This window comes from Ptiloglossa arizonensis, chromosome 6 (assembly GCF_051014685.1).
Source record: "Ptiloglossa arizonensis isolate GNS036 chromosome 6, iyPtiAriz1_principal, whole genome shotgun sequence".
Taxonomy (NCBI): domain Eukaryota; kingdom Metazoa; phylum Arthropoda; class Insecta; order Hymenoptera; family Colletidae; genus Ptiloglossa; species Ptiloglossa arizonensis.
In genome coordinates, this window is record NC_135053.1 from 21278531 (window position 1) to 21303698 (window position 25168).

General features: G+C 41.6%; 1 protein-coding gene across 3 annotated transcripts in view; it reads right to left on the bottom strand.

Annotated features, from left to right (window-relative positions):
- Positions 1–25168, bottom strand: part of LOC143148321 (homeobox protein caupolican) — a 205498-nt gene that overhangs the window by 88771 nt on the left and 91559 nt on the right. For all 3 annotated transcript variants that reach the window (XM_076314567.1, XM_076314569.1, XM_076314568.1), the window contains exon 2: positions 14904–15293. In XM_076314567.1, coding sequence (XP_076170682.1) covers positions 14904–15293 — 390 coding nt within the window. The remainder of the gene's footprint in view (positions 1–14903; positions 15294–25168) is intronic.

The following is a 25168-nucleotide window of genomic DNA, read 5'->3' on the forward strand; positions in this document are numbered from 1 at the left end:
AATTCTTCTCGAAATCTCTTCAGAAATATCGTACAATTCTTCTCTCGAAATCGCTTCAGAGTTATCATACAATTCCTCTCTTGAAATCGTTTCAGAAATATCGTACAATTCTTCTCGAAATCGCTTCAGAGTTATCGTACAATTCTTCTCTCAAAATTACTTCAGAAATATCGTACAATTCTTCTCGAAATAGTTTCAAAAATATCGTACAATCCTTCTCAAAATTACTTCAGAAATATCGTACAATTCTTCTCTCAAAATCGCTTCAGAAATATCGTACAATTCTTCTCTCGAAATCGTTTCAGAAATATCGTACAATTCTTCTCGAAATCGTTTCAGAAATATCGTACAATTCTTCTCGAAATCACTTCAGAAATATCGTACAATTCTTCTCGAAATCGTTTCAGAAATATCGTACAATTCTTCTCGAAATCGCTTCAGAGTTATCATACAATTCTCGAAATCGCTTTAGAGCTATCGTACAATTCTGCTCGAAATTGTTTCAGAGCAATCATACAATTTTTCTCTCGAAATCGTTTCAGAAATATCATACAATTCTTCTCGAAATCGTTTCAGAGTTATCATACAATTCTTCTCTCGAAATCACTTTAGAGTTATTGTACAATTATTCTCGAAATTGTTTCAGAGCAATCATACAATTTTTCTCTCGAAATCGTTTCAGAAATATCATACAATTCTTCTCGAAATCGTTTCAGAAATATCATACAATTCTTCTCTCGAAATCACTTTAGAGTTATTGTACAATTATTCTCGAAATCGCTTTAGAGTTATTGTACAATTCTTCTCTCAAAATCTCTTAAGAAATATCGTACAATTCTTCTCGAAATTGCTTCAGAAATATTGTACAATTCTTCTCTCGAAATCGCTTCAGAGTTATCGTACAATTCTTCTCTCGATATCGCTTCAGAGCTATCATACAATTCTTCTCGAAATCGTTTCAGAAATATCGTACAATTTTTCTCGAAATCATTTCAGGAATATCGTACAATTCTTCTCAAAATCGTTTCAGAAATATCGTACAATTCTTCTCAAAATCGCTTCAGAAATATCGTACAATTCTTCTCAAAATCTCTTAAGAGCAATCGTACAATTCTTCTCTGGAAATCATTTCAGTCCTAGCGTAAAATTTTCTCAGCGAATCGAACGTACATAGCACCGGTGTAATTTTTCCTGAAAATCGATCCGTAGCTCTCGAATCCAGCGGTACAGAATTTCACGTTCCGCGAGAGCAGTTTTGGGCCCACGTCCGCCGCCGAGATCGCCGTGTATCGGTAAGAGGCGGTCACAGGGGGCCCGGAGGGGGCCCGAGTTACACGGTTCGCGGGCAAAAAAAGAAAAAAAAAAAAAAGGTTCGAGCAACATCGATCCGTATCGCGGAGAGTACAAGCGCGCTCCTTTCTACTTTCGCAAAAGAAAACGCAAAACCGTCGCGAGGTACCGAGAGTCGTTAATTGCGATTCGGTGAGATGAAAAAAATTATTCTCGCGAATACGAGGACGCGAACCTCGAACCCTGGTATCGATCTAGCGACTTCGTTTGTTCGAAATTTCGTTTCTCGAAATTTTCCGCTTTTCCGTGCGTTTCGTCGCTTGGTACACGCGTCTCGTTTGTCGAGCTCGCGCGGCTCGATCGTTCTCGATTTGGAGAAATCGGAACGCTCTCTTTCCGCGTCGTTTATCGCGAGCGACACGTTCCTCGATGGATTTTATCTCCGTACATCGTTTATCGGCCGCAACGTTACCCGCGCGGCGATTTTTCCGCTCGGTTCGCGCGCACTATGCCGGTGGAACACGGTTCGCAAAAATCTCCGGTAACGCTTCGCGGAATTTTTCCAAACGCGATCGTATGCGTTTTCATCGGGTCTAATCGGCCGTGACCGACGAACGCGCCGATTTATGAATGGCATTATCGTGGCACGCTGACATAATACGCGTACCGCGTGTCGCGAAATATCGCGGGAGCAATTAAACATCGTGCGTCGAAACGCGGCGTTGGCACCGCGAAACCAACTGCAAAATAGCAGAAATTGAGCCGGCCATTAAATCTGCATTCCTTCCGCGCCGTGTTCACGGTGTTCACGGTGTACGTGCCGATAAAACCGTCGATCTGAATTGATTCGTCGAATCGATGTGTTACGCGTCGAGAATTGTGGGGATCCCGAACGGGGGAAATTGTAGGGGAATTTTTGAATGATCGAGATTTGGGACTGAGTGGGACGAAATTTGGAATCGAGATCAGGGTAGTTGTGTTAATGAGGAATTTTGTTGGGAGTTAAATTGAGGGGAAGGTGGTAAGGTTGACTGTCTTTAATGTTTGTTTTCTAGAAAATGGGACTCAATGGGACTTATTTGGTAGAATTCTGATTTTATGTGTAGAATTATTAATAGGAAAAGAGGTGGTACGGTTGACAGTAACACTATGTGTTGTTTCTTTGAAAATTGGGACTCATCCAGGGATTGGAAGGGCCTTAATTTTATATATTAGATGATTGGTAGGAAAAGAGGTGGTACTGTCGACTCTTCCCAAATTTTTCAGTTCTAAAAATTGGAACTCATCCGAAGATTGGAGAAGTCCCAATTTTATGTGTGAGATAATTAATAGAAAAAGAGGTGGTACGGTTGATTGTATCACTATGTGTTGTTTCTTTGAAAATTGGGACTCATCGAGAGATTGGAAGGGCCCCAATTTTATGTATTAGATAATTAATAGAGAAAATGGTGGTAGGGTTAATTCTTTCCAACTTCTTCAGCTCTAAAAGTTGGGACTCATCCAAAGATTGGAAAAGTCCCAATTTTTTGTCTGAGATAATTAATAGAAAAAGAGGTGGTACGGTCGACAATACCATTATGTATTGTCTCTTTAAAAATTGGGACTCATCCAGGGATTGGAAGGCCCCCAATTTTATGTATTAGATGATTAATAGAAAAAATGGTGGTATGATTGACTCTCTCCAACTTTTTCATCTCTAAAAGATGGGACCCATCTAAGAATTGTAAGAGTCCCAAAATTTTATATATCGGATAAGTAACAGAAAAGAAGATGATCGACTTTCCCTAAATATTGCCTCTCTAAGAATTGGGACCTATCCAGGGATTGGAAGGGCCCCAATTTTATATACTAAATGATAATTTAAAAAAAAACGTGGTACGTTTAACTTTATCTAACATTAGTCTCTCAAAAATTAGAACTCCTCCAAGAAGAGTAGTCCCAAATTTAGAGACCAGAAAATTAACAGAAAGAAGAATCGACTCTTCCTAACTTTTGCATATCTAAAAATAGGACCCATCCAAGCATTGGAAGAGTCCCAATTTTAAACATTTGATAATTAATAGAAAAGAAGATCTTACGATCGACTCTCCCTAAATATTACCTCTCTAAAAACGGGGACCCATCCAAGCATTGGAAGAGTCCCAATTTTAAACATTTGATAATTAATAGAAAAGAAGATCTTACGATCGACTCTCCCTAAATATTACCTCTCTAAAAACTGGGACCCATCCAAGCATTGGAAGAGTCCCAATTTTAAACATTTGATAATTAATAGAAAAGAAGATCTTACGATCGACTCTCCTTAAATGTTACCTCTCTAAAAACAGGGACCCACCCAAACATCGCAACAGTCCCAAAATTGCATAATTCGACATTAACAGAGAAAAATATGACACGATCTCACTCTCCCCAACTTTTGCCACTCCAAAAAAAAATCCAGGGCTTCCCCAGGCGGGAAATTTATCCCCCCCACCAGTTTGTTTTTCCGTGCTCGTTACACTTCTCGACAAGGACACCTCAACGCGCAAGTAGTGGGGAGTACGTCACTCGTTAAAGAGCACCCCTTCCACGTATTAGCTCTCGATCGCGCGATCTCTGGAACAACAAGCTCGCTATCGCGTCGTCTCACCGCGATCTAATCGGGCCAGTTCCTCGAAAAATGACGCTCCACAGATTTTTCGAAGGGTACGCGCTCGAAAATCACGAATCGTTGTTCGTTTCCAATGACAACGAGCCGCGATAACGCTCGACACCGATGTATCTCACGTTATCTCACGCTCTGCCGCGACGATTGCGCGGCAACGTCAATAGCCTCGTTCGCGGAAGGTGAAACGTGCCCTCTCGAAGAAACTGTAACGACGCGAGCGTATTATCGCGCCGATCGATCCAGAGACCGATAACGTTCCGCGCTGGAAAATTCGAATCGACGCGACGTTATGGAAAAAAAAGAAAAGAAAAAATAAATCGAAGAAAAAGAAACTCGAGGGACTCGTGACGCGAACGAGGTGACAAAATGGTCCGTTATCGAGGTGGGGACGACGATATCGTCTCGTTGCGTTCATTTGTCGACGTTCTACAATTTTGGCCAATCGTGAGCCCCGAGTTATCGTCAGTCTCGCGTCGATTGGTCCTCGTGGACGATTTCGCGAGAGTAGCCGGTGGAGGGGGTGGTGTACGCTCTGGAAATTCGTCGCGAATACCGCGCGATACTCGCTCGAACTCTGCTCGCCTCGCGTCGACCACCTTGTCCTATTTATTAGCACGTTAATCGAATCTTAGCGGGGAAGACCGACGCGATAAGACGTTGGATATTTCGTTATTGGAGCGTCTGGTTCCTCAGTCGAAAGCTCGTGAAATTAATCGAGTTTTCTATGAAAATTGCTTAGGGACGATTGGTACCTATTCTTGGCGAATTCGAAGAGAATTACGAAGAGAAGATTACTAAGAGAATTATGAAGAGAATTACGAAGAGAGAATTACGAAGAGAGAATTACTAAGAGAGAATTACGAAGAGAGAATTACGAAAAGAGAATTACAAAGAGAGAATCACGAAGAGAGAATTATGAAGAGAGAATTACAAAGAGAGAATTACGAAAAGAGAATTACAAAGAGAGAATCACGAAGAGAGAATTATGAAGAGAAAATTACGATGAGAGAATTACGAAGAGAGAATTACGATGAGAGAATTACGAAGAGAGAATTACAAAGAGAGAATTACGATGAGAAGATTATTAAGAGAGAATTACGAAGAGAGAATTACGAAGAGAGAATTACGAAGAGAGAATTACGAAGAGAGAATTACGAAGAGAGAATTACTGAGAGAATTACAAAGAGAGAATTACTGAGAGAATTACTGAGAGAATTACTGAGAGAATTACAAAGAGAGAATTACTGACGAATTACAAAGAGAGAATTACTGAGAGAAAATTACAAAGAGAGAATTACTGAGAGAATTACGAAGAGAGAATTACGAAGAGAGAATTACGAAGAGAGAATTACGAAGAGAGAATTACGAAGAGAGAATTATATGAGAGAATTACGAAGAGAGAATTATATGAGAGAATTACGAAGAGAGAATTACAAAGAGAGAATTGTAAAGAGAAAATTACGAAGAGAATTACAAAGAGAATTACGAAGAGAAGATTACTGAGAGAATTTAGGAGGAGCAATGTTTGGAAGAAGAGTGTACTCTGAAAAAAAGAGTGTATTCTGGAAAAAAGAGTGTACTCTGGTAAAAAGATTGTACTCTGGAAAAAAGAGTAGACTCGAGTAACGTACCGTGAGAAATGTAAAATTAACGATAATTAGTCACTGGTAACTGTTAGGTACATATTACAGAACTTGTGTAGACGAAGCGTGTGGTTCTCGTACGGTAATTTAGTCCGTAGGAATACCTTGTATTCCGTAGCGGGGTCAATTGTAAAATAAAAGTTGGTAAAACCTTATCAGTTCCACTCCGTGGTAACTGTGGTGTAATATCATACTTCGACACGAGATGTTCGTGGTGTAATACACACTTACGGTTTTTCCGTTGCTCGAGACACTCTACGACTCTAATACACCGAAGTGTTTTTTTTTTTATTTTTTTCAAACTTTACATTCGCGTTCGTTGCCACTTATCGCAAAATTCGGATTGTTATAATACACACGAGCCTAGAAACACGTCGAGTTTCCTTCTGATGGATGAGTATCGCCCTACATGGTACACTGTTTTATTTATTTATTTATTCATGGGCAATGAACCTATCGATTTACAAAGAAAAGTAAATATAGTGTGTAAAGTAAAGGAAAAGATTGCTAAAGATTGTTTCACCGACAAATTTAGCGAAAGATACTTTAAAAAAGTCGAGAGGTACAGAGTATTTATTAATTCCTTGTTCTACTATTTAAATTTTGATAACGAGTGTTATAAACAATGTCAAGGTCGCAACTGAACGCTAAATTTTCTTTTTAAGAATATTATACACGAATTTCTTTTTAATATTTCCGAGAAAATATACCTAAACGTATAAGTATGGGGAAAATTCACCCTTCCTTATCACAAGTCTCACAAAATATTGTAGAGACTTTGTTAACCAAAGTGCAAATGTGAGAATCAGAATGAAGGAAACTCTTTCGAACGAAAGAATTAAATGTGAATAAACAAGAAAGATCTCGAGAGAGATCAAATTTACACAATTTAAAAACTTCACATAGCCAATTTTCCAATTTACGATTTTGAGCAAAAAAAAAATAAGTCGACAATAGTTCTACTAGATTGCTCCATAACTTGGCTACAGTCGCGATTAGCAACCATAAGTGTATCTAGTTTATAAGATACATAAATCTGAAGTAACTATTGGGTTGTTCGAAAAGTCATTTCGTTTTCCAAGATAAAGAATATATAATTTAATAAAATCTTCCTACGCTCTAAAGAAAATTGTATCTCATTTTCACCACAAAAAAAAACCAAATGACTTTCCTAATAAATTGTCCTCTCTCGATTAACCGTTTATACACAATTTATTCAAACAACGTTGTAACCAACAAACCAGCTCCGAAACATCATCCGTCCTTATTTTCCATCTGGAAGACATTTCTCGTCTGAAAATGAGTTCTCCATGGACGAAAGACAACATCAAAAAAATTCCATCCTGGAGCCAGGATTTCCAAACTGCAAAATCTATAATTTAATAAAATGTTTCTACGCTCTAAAAAAAATCGTATCTCATTTTCAAAAAAAAAAAAAAACGAAATGACTTTCCTAATATCTCCCACTCTTCTTAATTTCCCATTCTTTCCATTAACCGTTTATACACAATTAATTCAAACAACATTGTAACCATTCGAGACGTCATCAGTCCTTATTTTCCATCTCGAAGACATTTCTCGTCTGGAAATGAGTTCTCCATGAACGAAAGACAACATTAAAAAAATTCCGTCCCGGAGCCAGGATTTCCAAACTGCAAAATCTATAATTTAATAAAATGTTTCTACGCTCTAAAAAAAATCGTATCTCATTTTCACCAAAAAAAAAAAAAAAGAAAACGAAATGACTTTCCTAATATATTGCACTCTCTCGATTAACCATTTATACACAATTTATTCAAACAACATTGTAACCATCCAAGACGTCATCAGTCCTTATTTTCCATCTCGAAGACATTTCTCGTCTGGAAATGAGTTCACCATGAACGAAAGACAACCTTAAAAAAATTCCATCTCGAAGCCAGGATTCGAAACCGCGCGCGGACGAGCGGATCGCCGCGGAACTTCAGGAACTTGAGCGTCTTGGCACGATCCGATCGGTCGTATCCGGAGCCGTTTCGACGGGCTAGATCGCCAGATCGCCGAAAACCGACCAATTAGTATAATTACGCCGATAAATTCAAATTTAATTGGCTCCGCTTCCTTCCCGCCGACTGAGAAGGTCCGCGGCGAATTCTCGTACAGGGTACGCAACCCGTTGGCCAATAATAACGCGGCTCGCTTCGTCTCTGCATTCTCGTGCAAGAAAACAACAAAAAAAAAAAAGAATCTTACATTTGTAATTACACCGATCATCGATGACGAACATCCCCCGAGACAACCCACGTAAGTTTGCACATTCGATGACAAACATCACCGTATCCAACCCAGTCAGATTTACGTACAATAGAATTCGCGCGAGCGTTGCACGGTTGCGATTCTCACCGTGGAAAAAATCCCGCGAATCGACCTTTCGCCACGGTACGGGATTAATGCACTCACGGGTGCAACGAGAAAACGTCGCGAAAGGGAATAAACGCGGAATTTAATTACCGATCGTCTCTCTCTCTTCTTTCCCGTACTGGTCCCCGCTAGCGAGAACTCACGGGGTCGAAGTCGCTTCGAGTCGCTCGGCAACATCTGGTGAAACCCATATGTATGTATATTTGTGTGTACGTGTGTGTTTCTGTATGTGTATGTATGTGTATGTATGTGTATGTATGCGTATGTATGCGTATGTATGCGTATGTATGCGTATGTATGCGCATGTATGTGTATGTGCGCGTGTGTTTCCCGAGCGAGCTTTTTATCGTTTCTACCTCCCGGTGGTGAGTATCCACGCTCGAGCGCGGATAGAAATTGGCCCGAAACCGCGATACGATCGAACGTCTATTTCTACACGTCCACGTCAACCGGGTTTTATCAACGTATCGTCGATGTGTCCGCGATTAGGGAACGCGTTCCTCCGCGCGCGATTCCGGTGGTGGCCCGAACGCGGTGTCCCCGAGGAGACTCGCGTTCGTTGGCTGCGAAACGCTCGCGAGATCGGGTGGAAATTTGTATCGTGAGAGATCGGTGGTGGGGGGTGTTCAGTTTTCGCGAGGTGAGAGCGAAACGCGTGCGTTGATGGGGGTTTTACGCGGAACGCGTGTCTCGTGGAGGAGTTATCGGTGATGGTGGATTCTGCGTACGATACGGAACTGTCGTACGTAGAATTGTGGTGGGACTGTGTCTCGATTATCGCCTCGTGGTATCGATTGTACCGATACCGAGAATTGGACGAATTTGGACGGACCCTCGAGAAATTAGGAAATTAGGATGAGTTTAATGTTTGAGTCTTGGACGATTTCGTGGAGTAGGCGCAACGTTGGAGAATTCTACCCTTGTGAACTATGTTTGGGGTATAGTTCTATTGGAGAATTTATCGCTGGGAAGAACTATCGAGGTGGTAGGGATTATTTGTTATTTAGAGGAGACGTTACTGATTATTTGGGGGGTTATTCTAGAGTAGAAGTCAGAGAGGGGGAAATTGTCGGTGAGATGTTCTACTGGCAAGTTTGAGACGATGTTACCAAGAGTTTGAGAGAGTTTTTTTAGGTAGAATGTGGGGAATTATTGATGATAGATTCTACTGGTAATTTTGAGAAGAAGTTACCAAGAGTTTGGGAGATTTTTTTTAGGTAGAATGTGGGGAATCATTGATGATAGATTCTACTGGAAATTTTGAGACGAAGTTACCACCAATTTTGGGATATTTTTCTACTGTAGAATCCATCAATGAGAAGAACTATCACGATAATAGATTCTATTGATAATTTCGAGAAAAAGTTATCACCAATTTGGGAGATTTTTCTAAGGTAGAATGTGGGGAATCATTGATGATAGATTCTACTGGTAATTTTGAGAAGAAGTTACCAACAATTTAGTGATTTTTCTAAGGTAGAATGTGGGGAATCATTGATGATAGATTCTACTAACAATTTTGAGATGAAGTTACCAACAATTTGGGAGATTATTCTACTGTAGAATCTATCAATGAGAAGAACTATCACGATAATAGATTCTATTGATAATTTTGAGACAAAGTTACCACCAATTTGAGATATTTTTCTACTGTAGAATCTATCAATGAGAGGAACTATCACGATGATAGATTCTACTATTTCAAGAAGAAATTACCACTAATTTGGGATACTATTCTAGTGTAGAATGAGGGGAACCATCGATGATAGATTCTACTGATAATTTCCAGGCCCAGTTATCACCAATTTGGGATATTTTTCTACTGTAGAATCTATCAATGGGAAAAACTATCACAATGATAAATTCTACTGGAAATTTTGAGACGAATACACCAATTTGGGATACTACTGCAGTGTAGAATGAAAGGGACCATCAATGATAGATTCTACTGATAATTTCCAGGCCCAGTTACCACCAATTTGGGATATTTTTCTACTGTAGAATCTATCAATGGGAATAACTACCACGATGATAGATTCTACTATTTCAAGAAGAAATTACCACTAATTTGGAATATTATTCCAGTGTAGAATGAGAGGAACCATCGATGATAGATTCTACTGATAATTTCCAGATCCAATTACCACCAATTTGGGATATTTTTCTATTGTAGAATCTATCAATGGCAGGAACTATCACGATGATAAATTCTACAGACAATTTCAAGAAGAAATTACCACCAATTTTGGGATATTTTTCTATTGTACAATCCATCAATGGGAAGAATTATCACATTGATAGATTCTACTGACAATTTCGAGACGAAATCGTCCCAATTGGTATTACTGGAAGATATAAGGCGTTTGAAACGATTGGTAGTCAAATTGAAAAATTGAAAAATTCTCCCCTACCTTCTCCGTTCGGAGTATTATTGTGCATTGTATGTGTAATCGTCGACACAACGATTTCCCAAGATTCTACGAACAATTTCGAGACGAAATGCGCGTTATCGCGATTCGTATCGGTCATCGAGATACGTCGCGTTCGAGACAATTTCAAGAGCATTGGGACGTCTTCGAATAAACAACGTAGAAAAATTCTCCCTTACGATCTCCGTTTATACTACCGGAAAAAAATTGTCAATATTCTCATAGTAGATTTCACGAACAATTTGAAAAAGAAATTACACTATCATAGATAAAACAACGTAGGAAAATTCTTCCTTACGATCTACGTTCATAATACCAAAAAAAAGTGGTCGATATATCGATAGTAGATTTTATGAACAATTTGAAAAAAAGTTACACTATCATAGATAAAACAAAGTAGGAAAATTCTTCCTTACGATCTACGTTCATAATACCAAAAAAAAGTGGTTGATATTTCGATAGTAGATTTTATGAACAATTTGAAAAAAAATACACTATCATAGATAACATAAAGTAGGAAAATTCTTCCTTACGATCTATGTTTGTCCTACCGGAAAAAATGGTCGATATTCACATAGTAGATTTTACAAAAAATTAAAAAAAAAATTCACACTACCATAAAACAAAGTAGGAAAATTCTTCCTTAGTATCTACGTTTGTACTACCAGAAAATATTATCAATATTCCCATAGTAGATTTGACGAAAAATTAAAAAAAAGAAATTACACTACTATAGATAAAACAAAGTAGAAAAATTCTTCCTTCGTATCTACGTTTGTACTACCAGAAAATATTATCAATATTCCCATAGTAGATTTTACGAAAAATTGAAAAAAAAAAATTCACACTACCATAGATAAAACAACGTAAAAAAGTCCTCCCACCACAGCTTAGAATACTACTCTCCATCGATATCCTAATAGTACACCAACCAAACAATTCTCCCAAAGAAATTCCAATAAATCTCGTCTCGGATACTCCACAGCTGTTCGCCACAGAACGAATATTCGATACCTCGATAATAGATTCAACGGACAATTCTCGAGTCAAACAGTACATTATCGCGGTTACTATCGTTCACGTAGATACACAAAATTTTAAGAGCTCTCGAGCCAGCTCTAGGTACACTCCCCCCTCGAACACCTCCTAACGAATAAACAGAATCGGTAAATTCCGTTCGTCGATAACACCGGTTCCCTTCTTCCATCCTCGCCCCTCGCGCTATATCTATCGATGCAATTTCAATGTGGCCCCTTAAAAAAAAAAAAAACTCAATCACCCTCGTCTTGAACGACTCTCAACACGTTCGCGCGTGCGATTCGAGCGTACCACGTTCCATCGTCTCCGCGACATTATTATTAGCCGATTTTTCGTTAGCGGGGGCGTGTACGAATCCAATGTCTGACGCGGGTTTCGCAAGATTCTCGAGTGTTCGCGATCGTTGAATATCGCGAACAACAGAGAGAGAAAGATATACATATATATATTCTCTATCCTGAAATATAACCGCGAATCCATCACGTAGTCCTCGTTAGAGGCAACGAAGACGACGCGTCTTCCGCGAACCGAAACTTAAACGAGATTATCGCTCCGCTCTCGACAGCCGGCCGTGAATAATTCGACGCGGGCTGCGACGCGAAGCGTGATGAAGAGAAAGAGGAGAGAAGAGGTACTACACACGCGGCGAGAGACGCGCGGACACTCGCGCGTAGAACCGAGGACGATCGCGCTCGAGCTTCCAACTCTTCGTCGTCTTCGTCGTCTTCGTCTTCGTGGTCGTCATCCTCGCGCGGATCTCCCATCGTCGAGATTCCGAGCTAATTCGTGGCAAGACCGCGCGCTAATCCGTCTTGAGTTAAGGCCGCGCGGGCAATAATCGTCCGGCACGCCTAGCTGGACGGGCCGATCAATCTGCGGCCACGAGCGTATTTTACGCGCGAAACGTTACAAAGCGTCGCGCGGGACCACTAATACGCGTCTAACCCGCCGAGGCTCAAAAGAGACCGAGCTAATAAACCGTTTAATGATTGGCGTTTATAAATACGCTCGTGCCGTAACTCTTCCGATTAGTCGTGGGACGTGTAATTTGCGTTATTTATCGTCGAGGTTCTGGCCACCGAATCCTCTCTCCTCTCGCCAGTTCCCGACCGATTTCACCGTTTTGGGGTATCAGGGTTGGAAAAATATCCAGGAGGATTTCTCGATAGTGTTTTCTACGTCGAGCGTTCAAGAGGACACTGAGTGTATTCGTGGAAGGGAAAAAAAAGAGACGATTACGCGAGACGATTACGCGAGACGATGTTTGTCCGCGCTTGTTTACCCGCGCGAAGACGAATCGACGTTGGCAACAGCGTGACGATTGCGTTCGTTGCTTTCTAGCCCGTCGGGGCAAAAAGTTTCGCGGGCAAGGGTCGAGACCGCGGGCGAAAGGAATTACTATAAATAACGTGACATTAACCGGGATTAAATTGCGAACGATATTAAATACGTAGAGCGGTAATTGACGTTGTACGTGTACGTTCGAGTTTCATCGTGCACGGCACGTTCGATTACTTTTGCGATTCAACGGGCTGGTGGGTGGTAGGTGAGTTCGTTTCGTTTGCCAAAATTGAGGATATATGATTTAAGGAAGTGTTTGTACACTGTAAAAAAATTGTGGTTCATTTTCACCAAGAGTACACGAAATTACTTTCCGAGCAATCCAATACTTTGGATTTAGTTTCGTTGAGTTTGGATGGAGAATTTTGTGACAATAAGGGAATATTCTGTGAAAGTATGTTTCTTTTTTCTTTTGAAGAAGTTTGCATTTTTAGAGATACTGATCGTGATTGACGATGATCTATATGAAATAATAAGGTGATAATTGGAGTTGGATGAACGTAGATTTCTATGTGTCTGGAGGAGGACACTTTTTCTTTGGATTTGATTTTATTGAGTTTAGAATTGAGAATTTTGTGACAATAAGTGAGTATTCTATGAAGGTATGTATCTTTTTTTTTTTTTTGAAGAAGAAATTTGCATTTTTAGAGATACTGATCGTGACTGACGATGATCTATATGAAGTAATAAGCTGATAATTGGAGTTGGAGGAACGTAGATTTCTATGTGTCTGGAGAAGGACACTTTTTCTTTGGATTTGCTTTCATTGAGTTTGAAACAGATCCCACAGGGAACTTTTTTTATTCTAGTATAATAGTAAAGGTATCTTTCGATCTACTTTCATCGATTTTGGAACACTATGCATTATACTCATTGTGTAGATCACTTTCTTCGAGGAACAATCTTTACACGAACCATAATTAAAGACGTTCGATACGAAATAATTTATAGGGTGATAACTGACATTGGACGAACGTAGATTTCGTCGTACCTGTAAAAAGACACTTTCTCGATTTACTGTACTTCTTGGATTTGCTTTCGTTGAGTTTGAAACGGAGCCTAAAAGGAACTCTTTATTCTAATGCAGTAATAGCAATATCTTTCGATCTACTTTCATCGATTTTGGAACACTGTGCGTTATACCAATTGTGTAGATGACTTTCTTCAAGGAACAATCTTTACGCGACACGAACCATAATTAAAGACGTTCGATACGAAATAATTTGTAGGTTGATAACTGAGATTGGACGAACGTAGATTTCGTCGTGCCTGGAGGGAACCTATTTTCTTTCAATTACACTTCCTTTGATCTACTTTCATCGATTTTGGAACACTGTGAGCGTTACTAATTGCGTGGATCGCTTTCTTCGAGGAACAATTTTTACATACTTTCGCAACATGAACCGTAATTAAAGATCAAACAATCTTTAGACTAATAATTGCGATTGGCCGAGCGTAGATTGCATCGTACTGCATTTCTCCAATGCACTTCTCCGGACCTACTCCAATTCAAAACGTTGCATCCGTGTTGCTAATACGTTACTTCCTTCGTACTTACTCCACGAAAATAACACATTTCCCGTCATTCATACTCGACATCACCCGAGATAAAACCCCACTAAACAACAATAAAATTTACAAACAATAATCGCCTTTGGGCGAAGCACGAATGACTGCACCGTACCAGAGGAAATGCTTCGCGCCTTGATTTTCAAACACTGGGTAGGTCCACGTTGCAAACGCACTTACCTTGTTACCAAACAAGAACTCTCGTTACCTTCTCGCCAAAAATACTCAGCTCGGTGAAAATAGCGAATTTTCACGTTCGATCGCAACGAGATCCGACACCGTGTAAAGCTGTGTTCCCATGGGAGGAAACCGAAAGAGACGTCGAAGCTCGCCAATGGCGACACGGAAGGTTCGCGATCTTTAATTTCGTCAGCTTGCCGAAGGTGAAACGACGCGTTGCTCCCGGTTGCGCGTAAACACCAACAACTTATCGCTCATGAATTATGCATTGACGGTGTTGCGCGAAAAACTCGTCCATTAACGTCCTCGGGACAATTACGCGCGACCTTCCGCGGTAACCGGAGCGTAACGAGGAAATAGACTCACCAGAGGAGGATAGAACGCGGAGCTGTCCATGCTGATGCTGGGGTAGGGCCCCTGGTCGGTGGTGGACGGCGTCGGGGTGGGGTAAGAGGAGTAGGAGGTCGCCGTGGGCGCTAGCCTCGGGTAAGCGCCCAAAGCGAGCCTCGCCGCGCTGTCGTACTGACAGCTGCAGACCGTCTGCCCGGTCACGGGGTCCGTCATCATTGGCCTGCCGTTCTCGCAGCAACCGGGGCCCGTGGTGCCACCGACGGGGGTGCTCGCCCCACCGCTGGCCGCCGCGGCCCCTGTCGTCGTCGCCGTCGACGACGGTGACAACGCGCCCGGGCTCAAGGCGCCGCCCGACGACATCGCCGGCGACGTCGCCGTCGTCGGTTGTCCACCGCTCACCAGCAGCTGAAAATTGTGGAAATTGTACCGTTAGTATACTGTGATGCTGTACGTGAGGATTTGGTCTTGGAATCTTTTTTTCATTTGGTAACCAGCAATGGATAGATTCATTTCTATGCGTTGCTTTTTTGAGGGATATTAACGTTTGGAGCAATTGTCGATTAATACGGTGTTCGAGTTCTCGTGTTAGTATACTATAAAGCTGTTTATGAGAATCTGTTCCTGGAATTTTTTTTAATTTGGTAACCAGCAATGGATAGATTCATTTCTATGCGTTGCTTTTTTGAGGGATATTAACGTTTGGAGCAATTGTCGATTAACACGGTGTTCGAGTTCTCGTGTTAGTTCACTGTGAAGCTGTTTATGAGAATCTGTTCCTGGAATTTTTTTAAATTTGGTAACCAGCAATGGATAGATTCATTTCTGTGCGTTGCTTTTTCAAGGGATGGAGTAATTGTCGATTAATACGGTGTTCAAGTTCTCGCGTTAGTACACTATGAAGCTGTTTATGAGAATCTGTTCCTGGAATTTCTTTTAATTTAGTAACCAGCAATGGATAAATGATTTCCCATCCATTGCTCGTTGGAGAAATATTAACGTTTGAAGCAATTGTCGATTAACACGGTATTCAAGTTCTCGGGTTAGTCTACTACAGAGTTGTCCATGATAATCTGTTATAGGAATTTTTTAAAATTTGGTAACCAGCAATGGATAAATGTCTTCCCATCCATTGCTTGTTAAAGCAATATTAACGTTTGAAGCAATTGTCGATTAACACGGTGTTCAAGTTCTCGCGTTAGTACACTATGAAAACTGTCCATGAGAATCTGTTCTTGGAATTCTTTTAAATTTAGTAACCAGCAATGGATAAGTAATTTTCCATCCGTTGCTCGTTGGAGAAATATTAACGTTTGGACCAAGATCCGCTAATATGGTATTTAAATTCTCGCGTCAATTCACTATGAAGCTATCCGTAGTAACCAGTTGAAGGAATTTTTTAATATTTAGTAACCAGCAATGGATAGATAACTTCCTATGCGTTGCTTTTTTAAGGTATATTAACGTTTCGAGCAATGCGTAGAGTAATACGGTGTTCGAGTTCTCGCGTTAGTACATTATGAAGCTGTTTAAGATAATCTGTTCTTGGAATTTTTCTAAATTTAGTAACCAGCAATGGATGAGTAATTTTCCATCCGTTGCTCGTTGGAGAAATCTTAACAATGTGTAGATTAACACGGTGTTCGAGTTCTCGCGTTAGATCACTCAGAATCTCTGAATATTCTGAAACACGATCATAAAGGAACAATTATTGAGAGACAATCGTTGTAAACGATTACTTACTATATTGGAGTAATACCTCTCTCTGTTACTTATTGGAGTAATATCAAAATTTGAATCAATAGATCGACCAACACAATGCGAATGATTCTCAATTTCCATAAATTTTTTCTTTTACACACTCGCCAGGTACTACAGCGAATTTGTCGTTTATTTTCCAAACGAATAAATAATCTACGATACCGGTTTCTATTTTTCTTCCAATTTGCCCGCTATTTTATCGGCTCGTAGGTGGAGTTAACTCGTTCGACACGCGATGCAACGAGGAACGAAATATCTCGCGACGAATAAAAATTTAATCGATCGTGCAAATACGCTGTATTCTATTCGCTGTATTCTATTCGAACACGTGCAAGGGTGATTCCGAAAAGAGGTAGAATTTTGAACCAAAAATGGACAGAAACTTTCCCAAGAAGAACTCGACCGGTCGAATTCTTTCTGTACTCGAGTATTCGAACACTGACTACCGACTCGATACGAGTACTATTCGACGTTGGACTACTCGAGTATTCGAACCCTGACTACCAACTCAATACGAGTACAATTCGACATTCGAGTATTCGAGTATTTGAATTTTGACTACCGACTCGATACGAGTACGATTCGACGTTGAACTACTCGAGTATTCGAACACTGACGGTCACAACTCGATACGAGTACGATTCAGCGTTTGAACACTCAAGTATTTGAACACTGACGACTGACTCGATACGAGTACTATTCGACGTTGGACTACTCGAGTATTCGAACACTGACTACCGACTCGATACGAGTACAATTCGACGTTCGAGTACAATTCGACGTTCGAGTACTCGAGTATTCGGACACTGGTGGCCAACTCGATACGAGTACGATTCGACATTGGACTACTCAAGTATTCGAATACTGACTACCGACTCGATACGAGTACGATTCAACGTTTGAACACTCGAGTATTCGAACACTGACGACTGACTCTATACGAGTACTATTCAACGTTTGAACACTCAAGTATTCGAACATTGACTACCGACTCGATACGAGTACGATTCGACATTCGAATACTCGGGTATTCGAACACTGACTGTCGACTCGATACAAGTACGATTCAACGTTTGAACACTCGAGTATTCGAACCCTGACTACCGACTCGACACGAGTACTATTCAACGTTTGAACACTCGAGTATTCGAACATTGACTACCGACTCGATACGAGTACGATTCGACATTCGAATACTCGAGTATTCGAACCCTGACTACAGACTCGACACAAGTACGATTCGACGTTCGAGTACTCGAGTAACCCAAGTACCCGAACGACTCTACCGTACCGAGATGCTTGACCGCTTCGCGAGTCGCTGCGTCCGTACGCGTTCGTGTGCGCGCGTATCATCGATCATCTTCTAAGAATCATCGATTTCTCTCGCGGCGACGATTCGTCCGTACGCTACCCGATAATCGACCGCTGCCGAGACGCAATATTTAAATACGTCGCCGGTATCCGCTCGCGTACGATGTAAACGTACGAATGCTTTCTCGTTTGAATAATGTACGAACGACGCGAAAACACGCGTCGACGATAAATAAATAACGAAAATTAAATACACTCGAGAAAATTACATACTGAACGATATCCATTTCGTCGATACAATTCTGCTTTCCCTCGATACAATTCTGCTTTCCATCACCGCAGCAATATGTACTGTTCACAATTCGAAAGAAGTCGTTCGTAAGATTGGTCGTTCCGATCCTCTCCGATACAAATTTCGAAAAGTATCGCGCAATCGTAAATAATAATAAAATCCATAAAAAACGAAGAAAAGTTGCCCAGATACACAAATACACCACTCTCCTCTCCGTTCTACCAAACATGACTTCTCTTCAACCGTGCACACTACATATTTCCAAAATACGATTCGCCTGATATTTCCAAAATACGATTCGCCTGATATTTCCAAAATACTACGCTCGAGTATCGTGTACCATCGTTCGTATCACCCGGTACGTTTCCTCGCCATTTTGCAACGCGAAGTACACGATTTACGACGAACGAAGACGACGTACGATCGGTGAAACGCGCGCGACTCGAGGCGCTCGCGCCGATTGTACAGTCGCGGCGTTGTTTATTGCGTTATCGCCGGTTTATCGTTAACTATCGTGCGATAGGTCGACGTCGAAATGGCACGCGTACCGTTCTTCCGTTACCCGACGAACGATTCTCCATCACGGACCCGCGAAACTCGAACCAGTAACAAACACGAGTTTCGATGATTCAAAATTGACCCCGATCGATCGGTTGCGTAACGATCGTCTCGTTGAACAATTCGGGAAAAATTCGACTCGATTCGACGATTCTCCGTATCGCGATCTCCCCGCGAGAAACGAACGTTGGGTTCTTCTTATTATTATTATTGTTACTACCATTGCATCCACGTATCCCCGTGCGTTATCGCGGTCGAATAGAACCGCTATTGCAGAAGGAATACGTCAGTGGTACGACCGAGGATTCGATAACGTTATACTTAATGAAACACTTAACGCGCGATAAGATCGGCACGGATCTTGTCGATGGTGCCTTAAGTACCGGTATAATGAAACGCACAACGAGACGGATAACAAATTTCATTTAATCTATATTAAAGAGGACACGGTTGATAAACTTGAAAATAAATACCTTTCGAGTACGCCCGTGAAACTACGCCGACGTTCTACCGTCCAATAATATTCGTTCGCGTTGGTACACAATTATTTCGATACCTCTCGAACGTTACCACGCGCGAAAAATTCATTATACACGTGTAGGTGTCGTATACGTGTAACCGGCAACGAGATAAAATACAACGAGCAATCCACCGGTAACTCGAACCGAATTTGTACGAAAACTTGTACGCCCTTTATCTCGAAACCGCGGTTTCCGTTCTTCTTTCCACCACCCACACACACACACACACACATACACATACACACATATATATACACATACACCTCGTTTTCGCGTCTCTCGTATTCTTAATTCCGGTCGTTCGTTATTTCAGCGAACGGAATGCATCATCTCGCGGCGAGATACGCACAACGAAACGGAACAACCGTCGCCGTTGTGAATAAATAACGAGTGCCCGTAACCGGCGGCGAGCGGGTTTTTAAAAATAATTCCAGCGTAAAGGGTTAATGGCGATAATGACGGTAATTTCGAAAGCAGGTGATACGTCGCTTATCGCGCCGGATCCGATTATAAATGCGTGCTCGATAACTCGATAGCAATTTCGTGTTACTTTAATGGACGATAATCGGAAAGGAGTAGCGGTATCTCTCGTTATTAAACAACAGATGACACTCGACGATTAATTCCCTAAAAGGACCGTGCGAAGGGGGATAGAGACCACGAGAGAGACAAAGAGAGAGAAAAAGAGAGGGAAGCGAGAGACTAATCGGTTCCGAATTTTTCAACCGGACCGGAATTGAACATTTTTCTTCGTCTGTTCCCTTTTCTCCGTAGTTTCTTCTCTTTCTTTTTTTTCTATTTTTTTTTTTCAATTCTTTCTCTTTTCCTTTCCTTCCCCCCTTTTCTCCCCGCCGCGACGTCGGCTCGCGAGGCAGGTGAAATTACTCGGGCGCGTCGAGGTAACCTCGCGCGATCGCGCGGCTTCGATAGCAATAATCGTCACATAATTTCGCGTAATGACGTCGGAATAATATCGTCGATACCGTTCGGCCGTTTCGAGACCGGCCCGAATAAATTAAACGGAAATTTATCGCCGCGCCAAGTCGCCGGCCGAGGAAGTCAAATTGCTGCCAGCGAGTTCATATATCAGCGAGCCGTGTTTGCGCTTTCGCGCAGCCCGGCCGTACACGCGTATATCGCCGCGGAAATTGAACTCGTTATATGTTAATGCGGGAGTAAACGAGCGTCTCTCGAGCCGCCTAAAACGTTCCTCGTCAAAATACACCCATTTGTCACCGCTATCGCGCCCGGGGTAAGGAGAAAAGTGAAAGAAGGAGGAAAAAAAATTGAAAAGGGGGCCAGGGGATAAAAAAAGAACAACGAAAACGAAAACGAAGAGTGAAAGAAAGAACTCCGGACACGCGAAACGAACGACCGACTCGGAACGAGCGCGAATGTCTCGTCGTGTACGCGTTTTCGCGCGTAATTGGTACAAGCAACCGCGCACTCGGTGGGGAGGGTGGTGGGGAAGAAAAAAAAAAAAATTGTGCTTTCGAACAAAGGATTGTTACGTTGCGTCGCTAACCCGCGAATACGGGAACGACGGGTACGCGCCATTTTCCTGGAATTCCACCACCCGGCGGCACCCGCCTCGGACGCCTGAAATCGTAACCGGTGGGGAATTCTGGGAACCGAGCGCGCCAATTAGCTGTTTTGCACGCGGAACGAATAAAAAAAAAAAAAAAAGAAAAAACGAGGAACGCGCGAGATCGAAAAAGGCGCGGTTGGTTCTCGCGGTGTGCATCTTTCGACGAAATATTTACCTACAATCGGTGGAAAGATCTCAGAGATCGTCGAACCGTGTTCCCGGTGGAAATTTCACGCGCGTTTCGCGATGGAACTACGCGTTCGTTGGATTTTTCCTAATGGTGGCTTGTTTGTTACGTTTTGTCTTTCGATTGAACTTATTGAACAGTACTAGGTTGCTCGATGAGAATTATTGAACAGTATTGTAGTCGATGAAACTTATTGAACAGTATTGTAGTCGATGAAACTTATTGAACAGTATAGTACTCGATGAAACTTATTGAACAGTATAGTACTCGATGAAACTTATTGAACAGTACTAGGTTGCTCGATAAAACTTATTGAACAGTATAATACTCGATGAAACTTATTGAACAGTATAGTACTCAATAAAACTTATTGAATAGTATAGTACTCGATCGATTGAACAGTATAGTACTTAATGGATTGAACAGTATAGTAGTAGGTTGCTGGATAAAACTTTCTGAACAGTATAGTAGTCGATGAAACTTTTTGAACAGTATAGTGCTCGATGAAACTTATTGAACAGTATAGTACTCGATGAAACTTATAGAACAGTACTAGGTTGCTCGATAAAACTTATTGAACAGTATAGTACTCGATGAACGTTATTGAACAGTATAGTACTCGATGAACGTTATTGAACAGTATAGTACTCGATGAACGTTATTGAACAGTATAGTACTCGATGAAACTTATTGAACAGTATAGTACACGATCGATTGAACAGTATAGTACACGATCGATTGAACAGTATAATACTTGATCGATTGAACAGTATAGTACTTGATCGATTGAATAGTATAGTACTTGATCGATTGAACAATATAGTACTTGATCGATTGAACAGTATAGTACTTGATCGATTGAACAGTATAGTACTAGGTTACTGGATAAAACTTACCGAACAATATAGTACTCAATAGAACTTATTGAATAGTATAGTACTGGATGAAACTTATTGAACAGTATAGTACTCGATGAAACTTATTGAACAGTATAGTACCGGCTCGATAAGTTTCCTCGTTCAATGAAACTTATTGAACAACCTATTAGAATCCCATAAATCTAGGTCCCAATTTCTCGACAGACTGATTTACACGATATTTTTCAATCCACCGTGAAAAATTTAAATAACTACGTACAAGTTGCACGCAGAGACTGTTTATATTCGTGATTAAATATTTTTTCATTGTTAACACGTCGAACGCCAGGGTGGTCACCGGCGTAATACTCGTAAACCATTCTCGTTGGCAATGTTGTAAAATGTTACGAGTGGCTCTAGAAATTAACGTATATTTTTACTCTCTACGCCACGGTGATCACTGGTGATTATACTCGTAAATTCTTCTCGTTGCCAATGCTGTGCAGTAATACGAGCAGATCGACAAATTATCGAATATTTTTACATTCTATAATACTTTCAACGAATACCGTGTACATCCTTAAGTATGGAAAACCGGCGCGGTGAACGCGTTCGTATATATTTCGGCCGTAGTCTACGGGATCGATCCATCTCGATCGAGATACTGGCACTGGAAAAGTATCGGTAATTAATGTCACCGTGGAACATCGTGTCTACGTAATCGAACACGCTCGTAATTTGCATCGTACGCGCGTCTAAGAAAACGAGATCGGTATCACGCAAGGAGAACGAGACGTTAACGCTACCCCGGTAACCGCTTAATTAAACTTAATAATCGCGGCGATATACAACCGCCAAACAACGGAAAAAACCGTCTATCTTGCCGATCATAATAGCGTCGTACCTGTTGCGCGCGAGTATAAAAACGATATATATATATACATATATTTATAAAAATAAAAAATAAATAAATAAACGAACCAACGTCGCAACAAAATCAACACGATCCGTAATAAATATGTCAATGGGTTCTTAATTACGGGCCGCGACACGGTTTACATAATAATCTCGCGTTAATAACTTCTTTCCAATCTCCCAGCGATGGAGATCGCCTTAAGTGTCGCTCACCCGATTTGCTCTTAAGCGTATCGAGCAATCTCCGTTTACAGCGAACAATTAAACAACTGAGAAACGTTGAACGATTTCTCGACTCGCGATCGTGAGCTTTCCAGTGCTCGAAATGTATATAGAAACCGCGAGGATCGTAAGTGAACGCGTTCGCGCGCGGGAGGGGAGTCACTCGGTGACCTTGAGCGGCCAAACAATTGCGCTCGCACCATAGATGGATGCTATCCGCGTTCGAGCGCTTCGTTACGCGTTTTGAAGCGTCCGAACGATTCCAACGATTTTAATTTACGATAGGTGGATTGTTTATGGGTACTGTTAGCAGTTAGAAACGCGTCACACGTTTGAAACTTACCGAGAAATCGACTACAAGACCGGAATTGAGCCATGTAATTTTTTATCGATTCGGTCGATCGAAATTCAAATGTTAATTTTAACACGAGTTATTTTGTAGAGGGAATTTAGTAGAAATTAACGGTGAATACCGCGAATATTTTTTCTATTTTGTTACAGAGTTGCAAAGGTTAGTGTTATCGTTGGGTTAGAGAACAATTTCTGTCCTATTTCGATGCGTGTATCGCTCGGTTGAAACACAAGTGTAAATACGTCGTTTGGGGACTTGTTGTTCTACCTGTACCTCGTACGATCAGACAGAACTGTTTTCGATAACCTTCGTCCGTTACTTGCCATTTGGATGTTAATAGAACGTGACATGTTTTCTTCGAAACACACGTTCACCAACCCACTGGGAATATTCCGCGAAAATAACCGCGAATTTCAAAATCGAAAATACATTTCCCAATATCTGGTTTATCATACTACACAGGGATCTCACCTATCCTGTATTATTTAACCAAATGTGTAGGACGATAAGTATCGTGTGATTTTTCCTGTAACTGACTAAAGAAAACTGCAAAGAAAGTAACGACCGAACTAGCGGACCTTTTTTGTCAATAGAAAAACACGGTCCCTAAAACCGAACGTGGCCCGTTCACCATCAACACGTGGCACTGGCCGAGTCGTCGTTGCGTTTATCCGAAAACTAACCCCCGAAGTACGCGAAACGTCGCGTAAATCATTTCGCGGACGGTATTTTCCACGACGATCCTTTGATCCTGATCCTAACTCGTAAACGCCACCGCGATCTCGCTATTAATCGTTCCGTGAGCCAGTCCTCTCGAAGTCTGCGTCGCGAAGGGCCCACGGGAGACAGAGAAGGAGAAGGAGGATGAGGAGGAGAAAGAGGAGGATGAGGAAGAGGACGAGGGATGGGTTACGCGGGCATATATCGCGACGGAACTTCTCCGCGGTAAATTAGCTCGCGGTAAATGAGGATGAAATGAATCCCGGTAATTAATACGGCAGGGGAGTTACTTCGAGAGAAGAGAGAGAGAGAGAGTAAGGGAGAGAGAAAGAGAGAAATAGAGAAAGATAGGTTAACCGCGCGTTGTATCGTCGCGAAGCGCCCTCTTCTTCCCGCGCTCCGGTGGAAAATGGTGGGGTGAGCGGGAAACGGTTCGCGCACGTAGCGGCCTTTCTATTCGTAGAGCGTGTCGAAATCGTTCGGGTCCAGGACGCCCACGGGAAACGCGATAAATAGGATCAACGAAAACGGTGCGTCTCACGGCGGCGAGATTTTCCCGCGACGTTTTGTTTTCTCGCGTGGGAGCTCGAGAAAGACGTATTGGAAAAAGAGAAGAAGAAGAAGAAGATGAAAAAAAAAGAAATAAAGAAATAAAGAAGCAACAGCAACGAAGAAACGTACACGAGCCGTGTGTCGCCACCGTTTTGTTTCTTCCTCTCAGATTTCTTTTTTTCTTTTTTTTTCCGTTCGCTCTACCCCGTTTATAAGCGTCCATATTTTTCCCGGCGCGGACGTGTTTACGAAAAACGGGATTCCACGTCGCGCTAAATAGTCGTAAGATATTTCGACGCCTCCGTCGACCGGCTACAAATTTCGTCCCGATAATTTACCGCCGATACCTAAATAGCGTCCCGTGAAATTGGACGAGCTCTATCGTCCCGCACGGGGTATAATCCTCGCCACGGGTCCACGATGGTGGTGAGTATCGCGCGTTCGTTC